Raw genomic sequence first — 12,717 nt, forward strand, 5'->3', positions numbered from 1 at the left:
GGAGCCCGACGTGGGACTTGATCCCTGGTCTCCAGGATCACAACCCCAGGCTGCAGGTGGCTCTAAACCATTGCGCCACCGAAGCTGCCCGGTAAAGTACAATTTAATATGAATAAGGAAGAGACTGTTTAGACTTCTTGCCCTGGTAGAGAGCATATGCCTCTGAAGACGCCCATGACCTAACCCCCCAAACCTGTGAGTGTGTTAGGTGAAGTGGCACAGGGCACTCTAAGTTGCAGATTAAGGTTGCTCATCAGATGACTTTAAAATGAGGGAGATTATCCTGGATTACCCATGTGGGCCAGTGTAATTGGAGGGGTCCTCCTAATGTAGAAGAGGGAGGCAAAAGAGATTTGGAGCTGCATCAGCGTTGGCCTCGCAGAAGAAGAAGGGGCCCAGGGTCAAGGAATGCAGGCAGCCTTTGAAGCTAGCTAGGGTGAGGACACCGATTCTCCTGTAGATCCTTCAGAAAGCAACTGCCGACACCTGATTTTTTTTTTTTTTTTCACTTCTGAACTATGGAACTGTAAGATGCTAAGTAAGTGTGTATTGTTTTAAGCCATCAAGTTTGTGATAACTGTTACAGCAGCCATAGAAAACCACCAGTACACCTGCCCAGGTCAAGGTCTCATTGCAGAGATGGCTGTTGCCACCAAGTAACAGCTGTTGTCGTTTCTTGGTACAGTAACGACCTCTGAAAATTTGTGTGCTATTCACAGAGCAGTGGAGAGTGGCGCTTCTACATCCTATGTTGAAGCAGTTAGCTGTGATGATTCTTCAGTAAGTAGTGATTACCCACTGCGAAATGTCAGGCCTGCTCTCTAGGAGCTTGGGATGAGTCTGTGGGCTAAAGACCGAAAGATCTGTGCCCTCCTAGAGCTTCAGTCCATGTGCCTCACAGCTCTGACTTACACAGAGGGCTGGTGAGGGTAGAGATTTCTAGCTCAGTACTGCTGGATATAAATTTTTATGAGTGCAGGGTCCTCAGATGTATTTTTAAATCTCCAAATGACCAGTCACCAAAATAAGGAAAACAGTTTAAGGTTTCATAACTTTAATAACACACACACACACACACACACACACACACACACACACACAAGCACATCTTGACTGAAAGGCCTAACAGGAGATATTAGTCTGATGATTGATTTTTCTAATCAGGAGAGAGAAGCAGGTCCTTTCTCCCCTGAAGGAATCTGACTCAGGCAGAGTTGCAGGGCTTAGATAAAAGCACAACCATCTTTAATGCCTCCTTGCTTCTCTTTACCATGTAGAAGAGAGAGGGGAGGGAGGAGGATCTTTAAAGAGAGGGAAGAAAAAGACTCCTCAGCCATCTTGCCAGGCTACCTGGGATGCTGATGGTGACCAGGGCAGATGCAGGAGTATGGACCTGGTGACCACTAGTCCTTGGAAAGTGGAAGCACTCTCCTGCCTCTGGCGGGAGGGAAAAGTATCTATCAGCAGACACCTGGAGAGTCAGCCTGATTGGGGAAGAGGGGCTCTCCTAAGGCCAGTGGAGTTTTGGTGGCCAGATAAGGTGTCCTCAGGTAGCCTGGACATGTGAAGATTGACCGTAGGACCTCCCAGGCCAAAGCAACTCACCAGTGCTGTGAAACCATCGCCAGATCCAACCACATAGTTGGAATTTCAGGCACAGTGTGTTAAAATTCAAGCTGTTGCACCAGGCAAGTTCCATTGCTAGCTTTATATCTGAGGCTGGGGTGACTGTATAATTTGTCTTACCAAACTGGGATATTTGTGTGGGAGGAAGGAGGTCCAAGACAACAGGTGTGTACCAGGACTGTCCTGAGAAAACCTGGGTGTATGGTCAGCCAAGCTAGGTGCTGGGAGCTTTAACCACTCTGTGGATAGTCTGATGAGCAAAAATGACTCTGTACAAGGTGGCCTTTGTGTAGAAGGGGCTAGGCCTTCCAGGAGAGAAGGCGTGACCCAGGGGCCTTTCCTAAGATGCCTGTCCACAGCACGGGGTGCTCTCCGGCCAGGGCTCTTGAAGAGTTATTTTTTGTACACCCTTGAATATAATGCAAGATCTATTTTTTCACCCCCAAATTACTACACCTTATAACCCTCGTAAAGTTGTTCTCCTGTGAGAGTTGCCTTCTTTATTTTATTTTTAATTAAAAAAATTTTTTTGAGTTGCCTTCTTGATTATTTTGAACAACAGAGTTCTGTTTATTATAAACACATTAGCCTAAAAGGACCTCCATCAGTTATAATTGTGGATGCGGATAGAGGTTAACCTGGTTTTAAGATACTTTAAATAAAATAAATTGCTTTTAAAAAGGAGGCAAAGAAATATAGCTCCCATGTAGTAATAATTCCTCAGGATTTGACACCATAATTGCAAGTCTTGGATGTTGTTATAAACTTTAAACTGTCCTGGAAATGCTCCTGAAAACTGGTTTAGACCTGGGTTTCAGAAAGTAATGTCAAAGAAGCATATGGAGTTTGAATTAAATTGCTTCATGAAATATAAGTAAAACTACTTTTAAATACTTAATGTATTATTTAAGTGTTTGTATAAATAATCAGATGTCAGTTGACTATTTCATCTATATTCATAAAAGTTTATAATACAAATTGGCCAAAAAACCTGTTTTGGATTTCCCCCCCGCCCCAAGCAAGGAGTCTGATTGGTAGGCATACATAATATATGAGGGGTGGTATAATGATAAAAAGGTGTTATGGGAACAGTTGGGAGAAAGACCTCTTCAGACTGCAAGGTAACAAGGCTGGGATGAAGATTGAATTCCTTCAAGAAATGATTGGGTTTTGAATTAAGGTTGCAGATGGTGGACTAGGTGTACAGGTTTCCCTGAAGGCTCCATAATGGGGGAGATTGGGTTACTACAAGACAGGAGACAGATGGCTCTGGCTTATGACTGTTACAGGAGAGAGGCCACAGTCTGGAGCATGTCATATGGGGACTTGGGGCAAAGGTGAGAGAGGGTCTGCCCTGTGACACCTTGGGAACCGTCAGGTGAGGCGGGGGCTGGGGACTGAGGTATAGATCTGGAAGGGAGTTTGTGTGTGCAGGACCACAGATGCCAGATAACACAATTATTGCCCATGTCTGTACAGAGTGTAGGCTGCTGGCAGTAACATTCTGGCCAAAAACTAAACCAAACCCCAGAGCACTTTTTTGGGGGGGGGGAGGGGGATGGAAATGTCGAGGGGTTTTACAGAGCTAAAATTGATTACAGCTCAAAAATGATTCTTGTAGAAAAGGCAGTTATGTTATTTAAAAAACCCTAAAAGCTAGGGCTTCTAGTGTGAATGCTGGCACCCCAAGAATTTAAGGCTTCCTCTTCTAGGACTTAGTTGACGAGTGGTTTGCAGTCTGATGGCAGCTTCCTACCCATTCAGCCTAAAGTGAATCCTGCCATTGGCAGGTGCCACCCAGGGCCCCCTTCAGAATTCCCGCTCAGGGTGACACCCAGCCAAAAATGGACCTTTCTTAGACAACACCAACACAGGAGAACCAAGGATTGTGAGGCATGTGGTGAGAGCTTGCAGCATAGAAAGGGGATGGCAAAGTAAACCAAGAGAAACACTGGGAGAAGCAGATAATCCAGGAACAGAACTGAGGGGTGGGGGAGAAAACCTTTCAGGTAAAATGCTCAGAATAAGAACCTGTTGATCCACAAATGAAAAACAGAGTGTGCTATTATGTAAGAGGCATGATAGGAACCAAGACAGGACTTTTGGGGATTGCAAATATAACTGCTGAAATTTAAAATTTTCGGTAGAAATATTAGAAAATCAAGTTGGAAAACCTCAGAACCACAGAGAGGGGAGGCCAGAAGGCCCCATACCTGACTAGGTAAGGGGTTCCAGAAAAGGAGCACAAAATGGGGTGCGTGAAGTGATCAGTGTGCCTAAGTCCATAGATTGAAAGGGGCCATGCAGTCAGTGCACAGTAAGTGAATAAAGGTTCATGTGCAGAGACACGGTTGTGCTGTTCAGGATGCCTAGGGTAAGTGAAGAGCCTAACAGTTCAAAGAGATGAAAATTGGACTTTCAGTAGAATTTTTGTTGGGCTCACTGGATACTGGAATAAGAGCAGTAGCATCAAAGTTCTGAAGAAAATGTTTTTCAGCCTAGAGTCCTATATCCAAACTATCGATCAAGGGGAAGAGCAGAATAATGACATATATGGAAGGACTAAGTTGACCTGTCCTGTTACCTTAGGATGATTTCTAAGAAAATAATTAGAGTAAGAGGGAAACCTGCTTTCCAGAGCATATCAGCCCAGGAGGTCAGTGCTAGGATGACCCGACCCAGGACAACAGCCCTAGAACAGTTCGTGTAGTAACAGGAGGTCCAAAGCCTCTGAGGAGAAAACCCAGCAAGGAAGCAATCCTGATTTGATACAAAGCAGGGGGGCACCTGGGTGGCTCCGTGGTTGAGTGTCTGCCTTTGGCTCAGGTTGTGATTCCAGGGTCCTGGGATCAAGTCCTGCATCAGGCCCCCCACAGGAGCCTGCTTCTCCCTCTGCCTGTGTCTCTGCCTCTGTGTGTGTCTTATGAATAAATAAATAAAATCTTTAAAAATATATATATAAGGTATGATTGGGAGCTCAGAAATGATTGAGGCTAGGAAAAAAAATAGTGTAAGGAAAAAAGCAATGAGAAATGCCAAGAAAAGCCAAAGTCATGGTTCAAATGTGAAGTACACCAAGCAATTGATAGACTGTAAGAAATGTGTGTTTGACCTTGATGCTGGGAACAGTTTTCCGTTGAGGCCAAGGGCTCTGATACTGGTCCCAGATAGAGAGGATAAGTTCAATGTGGTTTGATTGAACACTGAACATTTACCTGGTTACATAAAAGAACAGGTGGCCAAATTGTGGTTACGCAAGACAAAATGTAAGTGGTAATATAGTCTGACTAATAGTGTAAAAGTTTAGCTAATGGATGATAGGAGTTGGAGGGAAACGTTTGGGAGAAAGGGTCAAAATGCTGACAGCCAGGTCTCACCAGTTAGGGAACGGAGAGATTTTGTTGCAAGTCGGTGAAGGGAAAACAGGCGGTTAAATATATTGTGTAAAACTTTAGGGGTAATAAATAGAAGAACTAAGGTAACATATACAGTTACTAAACACGAGAAAGTGAAGTAGCAAATAGAAGTTCTTCTGTTTTCAGGTTTGTGGGGCCAGCAGTTGCTGTCCAAAGCGGATAAATCAAGAAATAAAAGGATAAGCAGAGGTGATGGAGTTATGGAGAAGTAAATCCAGTATTTTCTTTCTTTTTTTTTTTTTAAAGAGGTTTTCCTAGAGTGGGGCTTGGGATGAGTTTGGAATCTGCTACCTTCCATTCGTAAGTTTTTTGTTTTTGGTTTCTTGTCATTGATTTGTATTTATTTAACAAAAGTTAAAAATTGAGTTTGAGGGCACCTGGTGGCTCAGCGGTTGAGCGTCTGCCTTGGGCTCAGGTCGTGATCCCAGAGTCCCGGGATCGAGTCCCACGTCAGGCTCCTTGCATGGAGCCTGCTTCTTCTCCCTCTGCCTGTGTCTCTGCCTCTCTCTCTTTGTCTCTCATGAATAAATAAATAAAATCTTTAATAAAAACTGAGTTTGAACATGGGTTAAATGTAGAGGTGACACAATGCCACGGTAATGCCATCTTCCAATTTTATAATGCATAATTTGGACAAACGAAGAAAGCTGTGTTTTATATTCAGCGATAATAGTGTCCTTGTTCTAATGAAGCAATAGTTCATGTTTCCTGGGACAAAGTTGCATGGCTGGAGGCAGAATCTTTAATCCTTGAGGAAATGAGTTATTGCCAAAAACAATGAAGCAAAGCTGCTATTGTCCTTAGAGTTTTAAAAGCGTTCCAGTGTGTAGATCTTTTTTGAAGTTTAGTTATACAAAAGTATACCCAGCTCTCTTTGGGGGAGAACTTGAGGATATGAGGTAGGAGTGTGGCTTACTTGAGGTTGAAATAACCTTGCCGTTAATAGCATGTGAGTGGGTCCTGAATCTTGGCCAGCAATTCTGATCTAGGCTCCAGAGACCTGAATTCATATCCTACCCTCAGTTTTATGTCTCGCTTATGTCATTATTAGCCTTTTATATTGTATTTTGTTATTTCATGTTGTTTCATCTTTAAAGATGATATGGTTTTGGGTTTTTTTAAGGTTTTAAGTAACCTTGACACCCAGTGTGTGGCCTGAACTCATGACCCTGAGATCAAGAGCTGCATACTCTCCCTACTGAGCCAGCCAGGTGCCCGGAATTTTGTATTTTATTTTATTTTTAAAGATTTTTGTTGGGCAGCCTGGGTGGCTCAGTGGTTTATTTATTTATTTTTTTTTTTGGCTTAGTGGTTTAGCACTGCCTCTGGTCCAGGGTGTGATCCTGGTGACCCAGGATCGGGTCCCGCGTCGGGCTCCCTGCATGGAGCCTGCTTCTCCCTCTGCCTGTGTGTCTGCCTCTCTCTCTCTCTCTATAAATAAATAAATAAATCTTTAAAAAATTTTTTTATTAATTCATTTTAAAGCGAGAGAGAGAGAGCACAATCTTAGGGAGGAGAAGAGGGAGTAGACCCTCCACTGAGCTGGGAGCCCGATGCAGGGATGAGGTACGAGATCCCAGGCCCCTGAGATCACAACCTGAGCCAAAGGCAGACACTTAACCCTCTGAGCCACCCAGGTACCCTGAGTTTTGTATTTTAAATGTGGCTTTTCAATATGTTGGAATCCCAGGGCAGTTTTTATGTCATTACAGCTCCAAAATCCCAGAGGTGATTGTTCACCTCCCCTGTGGAAAGCAATCTGGGAAGTCATTTTTCCCATTCCTTTTGGCGTCTAAAACAATCTTAGTTCAAACTTAGATTCTCACCTTTCCTTGACAGTTTTTCTTTTGCCCTGATAGGGGAATAGGCTTCTCAGATCCCGTTCTGTTAATTTCCATTATTTCCCTTTGAAGGCCATAACTTCTACCCCTGGTTCCTGTCACTCTGAATGTGAGTTGTTACTGAAATTTGAATTCCTCCATACATACTGGGTGGGTTAGTAATGACAGCAGCTGCTGTCACTGCTTAAGAGGAGATGAGTTGAGCAGCCTAGCAGCTGCTGCCCAAGTCCCAGGCGTTGCTGTGGGTATCCTGGCAGTGCCCAGAGAGTGGGTGCTGCTTGCACCGAGCCAGCATCAAAGGGCATTGGGGGGGGGGGGATCCCTGGGTGGCTCAGTGGTTTAGCGCCTGCCTTCGCCCAGGTGTGATCCTGGAGTACCGGGATCGAGTCCCACGTCGGGCTCCCTGCACAGAGCCTGCTTCTCCCTCTGCCTGTATCTCTGCCTCTCTGTGTGTGTCTCATGAATAAATAAAATCTTAAAACAAAGGGCATGAGGGGCAAAGTGGAGAAAGCTGGGATTTGAGCAGAAGCTGGAGTTCGGTGTGGCCTGTGCGTTCCTCTACGAGCAGACCCTCCCTTTTGGAGCTGTACTCAGGAGGCAGCTGTGTTTGAATGGCTTAGACCAGTGCCCATCCCGTAGGACTTTAGGTGGGTTACACTGGGGACGGTGCCATTGTTTGACTGGACACAGCTCTTTTTGATTACTTGTTCCCTCCAGACACAGCCTCTGCTCATGGGCTGTGATCTCCTGATTAAGGCTGGTTTCAAAGCTTAGTTTCCCCATCCAGAGAAAACTGCTTCTACCTTGAGGATTAAGACACCTGCCAATTGCTGAGCTTGGTTGGGGCTAGTTACTGGGTTCTTCCATCAAGGTGCTTCCTTCTGTTTTCTAGGATTCTGATTTTATCCAACTTAACTTCCACCTGCCCCTGGGTCATTGTTTTCCTGAACTTCCTATTCAGTGTGGTCCCCGGGAACCAGATGCAGCCAGGGCAGGGCAGGCCCCCTGGTGACTGCTGTGTGTCCTCCTCTGGCTGACTGGGGCCTGAGGCCCGAGACCAGGGCGGTCGGCCTCCATCTAGGGCACACTGTGCCCACTGTCCCGGGACCTGGGGGGAAGCACCGTCTGGAAACACAGCCGCAGAGCCCTCAGGAGGCACATTTCGCATGTTGGCTGGGTTCTCTTCTGGGTTTCCTGCCCCCCACCCCCACCCCCAAGCCTTCTTGCTGTTTCCATTCTTCTGTGCACTTGGCTTTCATCCGCGGTAGCTGCTACAAGTAAAATGTGTGGACTCCTCCTGTAAGAGCTGGGCATTTTTATTCTAAATAGCACCAGAGAGGCGTCTGGGTGGCTCAGTGGTTGAGAGTCCGCCTTTGGCTCAGGTCCTGGGATCGAGCCCCACGTCCGGTCCCCGCAGGGAGCCTCCCTCTCCCTCTGCCTGTGTCTCTGCTTCTCTGCGTGTCTCTCATGAATAAATAACTCTTAAAAAAAAAAAAAAACCAGATTAAATAGCACCATGATAAATTTTGTTAAACATAAAAGAAAAAAAAAAGTTTGGCATCTTCAGCGCAGGCAAAGACCCGCAGTTAGCCTCTCTGGAGGAGGAGGGCAGCGGAAGGTGGTGCGCGGAGGGGGGGCTGCTAGGCCGCGCCTGAGGGAGGGGGAGCCTGCCCCGAGGTGCCCTGGCCCCGGCTCCTCAGGTGTTGGAGCAGCAGGAGGCCCCTGTCGCCGCCTCAGCGCCGCGCCCCGACCCCTTCCTCACAGGCCGGGTCTGGCGCCCTCCTCGGGCCCAGCCTCGCCGCCTCGCCGCCCTCTGCCACCTGCGTGTGGGCCTGGCTCCCTCAGGGCCGAGCTGGGAGGGAGGGGCGGCCAACCCTTGCTCGTTCCAGAAGGCTCTGGAAGGTGTGTGGAAGGAAGACGTGAGCGAGGGAGACGGAGCAGGAAATAACAGGCCCAGCACCTGCCTCGGGTAGCTGGCCGGCCTCGGGCGTGGGTGAGGAGGAGAGGAAGCGCAGGGAAGACGCAGGAATAACCTTGGAACCCCGGGCGGCTCTTTATGGCCTTCCCGTTGGAGGTTGGAGCTGGTTCCCCGGGCAGGTCGCCTCCCCAGCCTCGCCCGCCGATTCCAGTAAGGCCTTCCCTCGCCCGCCCTCAGCCTCGTACGTAGCAGAGCAGCCGTTTGTCTCATTGGAGGTTCTGCCTCTCCAGCTAAGGTGATAGATGCCTTGAAATCTGGGGGTTTTATATTTTAGGAAGCATTTGACAGGAATGGGGGAAAAAAACATTGCTCCAAAGTAATTTTTTGTCCTGCCCCCCCCCTCCCCCCCCCCCGTATCTAGCTGGGAGAGCTCAGGGGCAGAGTAATTACCCTCCTTGCAATGCGAAGGCCTCTGTTTTCTTATCTGTAAAATTAGAGGGCTGGATGCTCTGCTGTTTCCAGGGCTCACATCCTGTGATTCAGTGCTCTGGCCCCCAGCACTTTGCTAATCCCGCCCGGTCCCGGGGTCAGGGTTGCATCCCCAGATCTGCCAGGTAATTGAGCTTTGCTCACTTACGGTCGAGGCCGGTTCTTGCTTCCCAGCTACTTGTCGGAGCTCCTGGGATCTGGGACCACATGGGTGGGATGTGTGTGTGGCGGTCCTGAGGAGACGCCCTGCGGCCTCGGCCTTGCCTGTACCCTCTGCCAAGAACTTCGAGGCACCCAGGGGCCCTGCCTTGTCCCTAAGTCTCCGTTCCACTTGTGTATCTTGGTGTGTGCGGCTCATCCCTTCAAATGTAGGAGGGATTTCGAGGTGGAAGCGGACCTGTGCCTGCCATCCAGGCATCTGGGAGGAAGGACAGTGCGAGGGACATGTGTTCCCCCAAGTGCTCCTTCTGTATCGCCTGCTTCACAGGCCTTCCCTGGAGAGAGTCGGGCCCCCTCCCTGTTTCTTGAGTGCATTTCCTTCTCTTGCACCTGCTGCATTGTATTGGCTTAAAAATAGTTTTGGTTAAATCCTTTATTGGGATCAGAGACAGGTAGTAGGGACAGTTTTGCTTGTAGGCAGGTTTTTTGTTTGTTTTTGCTTTAGCATCTGAGATTCGTGGGTTTCTTAAAGACCAGGAGTGGCTCATTTTCTGTTTGGGAAGTTGTTTGTTCACATTTGTGTGCCCTGCCCTTTCTCCCCCCAGCTCCGGTCTCCCTTCTCTCTGTCCAGTCAGGTGTGTTTCTTCTCTTTGTTTCTGTTCCCAGCTGATCCGTGAGTCAGCCAGGCCCAAAGATGGTGAGTACAGAAGGAACCCTGCAGAAAGATAGTGGATCTGTGAGGATGCCTCCTGGCTGTGAAACAGATTTTAAGGACTGTGGGTTGCGGTTAGGGCCCCTCTTAGTGGGATGGGAGGAAGAAGTACTGCTGTGATTCCCAGTACCCAGGTGGCACTGCCCGGACCTCCCTGCAGCCTCCGTGCCAGACTGCTAGGACGATCGTGGAGGAACCTGGCCGAGGCAAGAGTGCCCAAAGTAAGGCTGACACTGAAAGGCGGAGAAAGAAAGGGGCGGGGGGGGGGGGGGGGGGGGGAGGTGAGTAGAGGGAGAAAGATTCAGTTCACTTGTGTCTTGGGCAAGATTAGGTTCTAAATCAGTATTATTAAAAGATAAACTGAGGCATATTAAAAAGCTTTATGAATTTGAGCAAAAAATGGTTGGAATCTGGTAGCAGCAAGTTTGGAAGTGGTTAAGAGTGCTCTGCCAACAGGAACCAGGGAAAGCCTGGTAAGCAAAGAAAAATTATTTAATCAGCTGTAGCTTGACGCCTGGTTGGCTGTTGGTGATGTGTTGTCGCTAGGGTTTGATTTTATAACCTTGAGGCTTAGAGATTTTTGCTTACCTAGGCCGAATGGCCTCATTGTTTAATTAACAGTATGCGAACTGAAGATTCAGGGTATGGTCAAAATTACCTTTGAAAATTACCTCGGGAAGGCACAGAGTTAGACATTGACATATGATCGCTTGTTAAGTTTAATGGGGCCATTTCCCCTCCGGGGTGGGAGTGTCTGTGGAAGTCCATTTGTCCCGGGCCTAGGCTTAGGGGTCATGTTCTATGAAAAGTGTGTGTTTTAAAACACCAGGATCCTACCCCGAGAGGTGCTGATACCACGAGAGATGGCCTACTTTTTACCTTGTTTCAACAACCCCTCCACTCAGGCTTGACTCATCTAGTTGTGTGTGTGTGTGTGTGTGTGTGTGTGTGTGTGTGTGTGTGTAGCATGAGCCAGTCACAGGATTCCACCTTTACTGTCCCCAGCACCTGCGCTTGGGGGGTTTGGGGGTGGAATCTCTTGACCCAGGAGGAATAATCCTAATATCTCTCGGTTCTGATTTACTGAAATGTTAATTTTGTGTTAAACTCAAGTCTCCAAATTCTCTGTTTTGTCCACAGGTTGCTTGTGGGGGCCCCTCGGGCGGTGGCCCTTCCGCTGCAGAGGGCCAACAGAACTGGAGGCTTGTACAGCTGTGACATCACCTCCCCAGGGCCTTGCACACGGATTGAATTTGACAACGACGGTGTGTTCTTCTGTCTTCACTGTGTCCCCTTGGCCAGCTCGCCTGTACCCCAATTTGCCCTTTCCACGAGGAAGGAAAGGGGATCCAAGCGTTTGTTCTTGGAGGAGGCCTCTTTTAATGACATGTCTTGACTGTTTCTCTTTGCCCTGAAAACATCTACTTTTTCAGTGATGTTGGGATCCGCACAGAATTGCTGCCTTTCCTGATGTTGCTTTCTGAACGGATATGGTGTATTGATGTCGCCACCTAGTGATGGCTGAGGTCCTACAGGAGGTTGTTAAACTGAATTCAGAGCAGCGAAGAAGAAAATCTGCTTAGCTGCCAGAAGTTCTCACGTGCAAATATTTGCGAGAGAGACTCTTAAATATCCGATCTCTCAGAAGTGAGAGCTGACCATCATGGATAATTTTGCCCAACCGGCTCAACTAGAGGCTTGTGTTGGGAGGGATCTATGCTGAGCAGAGCAGTTAGTGTACTGAGAAGCTTCCAAGCAAGCCAGATTTGACATATCTGGTCTAAGTAGATTTGCAGATTCACGTTTATGTTCTTCTCTTGCTTTTTCATCTTTCAGAAATAACACTTGTGTGGTTTTTTTTCTCTTCACTGAATAGAAAATGATATGTTAATTGTGGGGAAACTTGTAAAAGATAACCAACCTATATAAGGGAAAAACCAAAAGCCCATGGGTAATCTAGACATAATCACTCTTCAACATTTTGGCTTCTCTCTATTTAAGGTTGTTTAGTTTTCACATTTTTGTAACGATTCAAGATTTTAAAAAAATCATGCCTGCCTTCTCATTGAGGAAGGCAAAAATTTGGATATAGGGTCATACAGTAGGTTCAGATTGATGCTGAAATGAACACATACATGATGATATTTATGGTTTCTCCCTTTTGGAGGGGAAGGGGGTAAAAACTAAATATATCGCTTTCCTTTTTCGGCATTGATAGAACAACTAAAGTGAGTCTGAGGCCTTGTCTTCCCATCTCCAAGAAACAAAAGAGTAATTCATGCTATTATGTAAATAACAAATTTGGGTCTGAGGAGAAATATCCACTTCTTGTGGATGGCAACTGGAGTTTGGAAACTGGATTTTTACATCTTTGCGTTAAGTCGCATTTGTGGGAAGGCTACTCCTGAGTCTTATAATTTTCAAATAGCTTTTTGTACTCAGGATCCTGGTTGTCAGTCAGAATGAGCATGGGGCCATCAAGTAAAGCTATATATTTTATGTAAAGAATTTTAAGAAGATTCTTACCAGTAAGCACTTACCCTATTTTCTTAAAAG

The 12,717-nt window shown here is 47.0% G+C and overlaps 1 protein-coding gene across 2 annotated transcripts in view; it reads left to right on the plus strand.

The window, feature by feature from the left end:
* The window catches only part of ITGA6 (integrin subunit alpha 6), an 81,529-nt gene that overhangs the window by 25,757 nt on the left and 43,055 nt on the right, over positions 1-12,717 (plus strand). For both annotated transcript variants that reach the window (XM_038584849.1, XM_038584848.1), the window contains exon 2: positions 11,302-11,426. In XM_038584849.1, coding sequence (XP_038440777.1) covers positions 11,302-11,426 — 125 coding nt within the window. The remainder of the gene's footprint in view (positions 1-11,301; positions 11,427-12,717) is intronic.

The sequence above is a fragment of the Canis lupus genome, chromosome 36, assembly GCF_011100685.1.
Source record: "Canis lupus familiaris isolate Mischka breed German Shepherd chromosome 36, alternate assembly UU_Cfam_GSD_1.0, whole genome shotgun sequence".
Classification (NCBI taxonomy): Eukaryota; Metazoa; Chordata; class Mammalia; order Carnivora; family Canidae; genus Canis; species Canis lupus.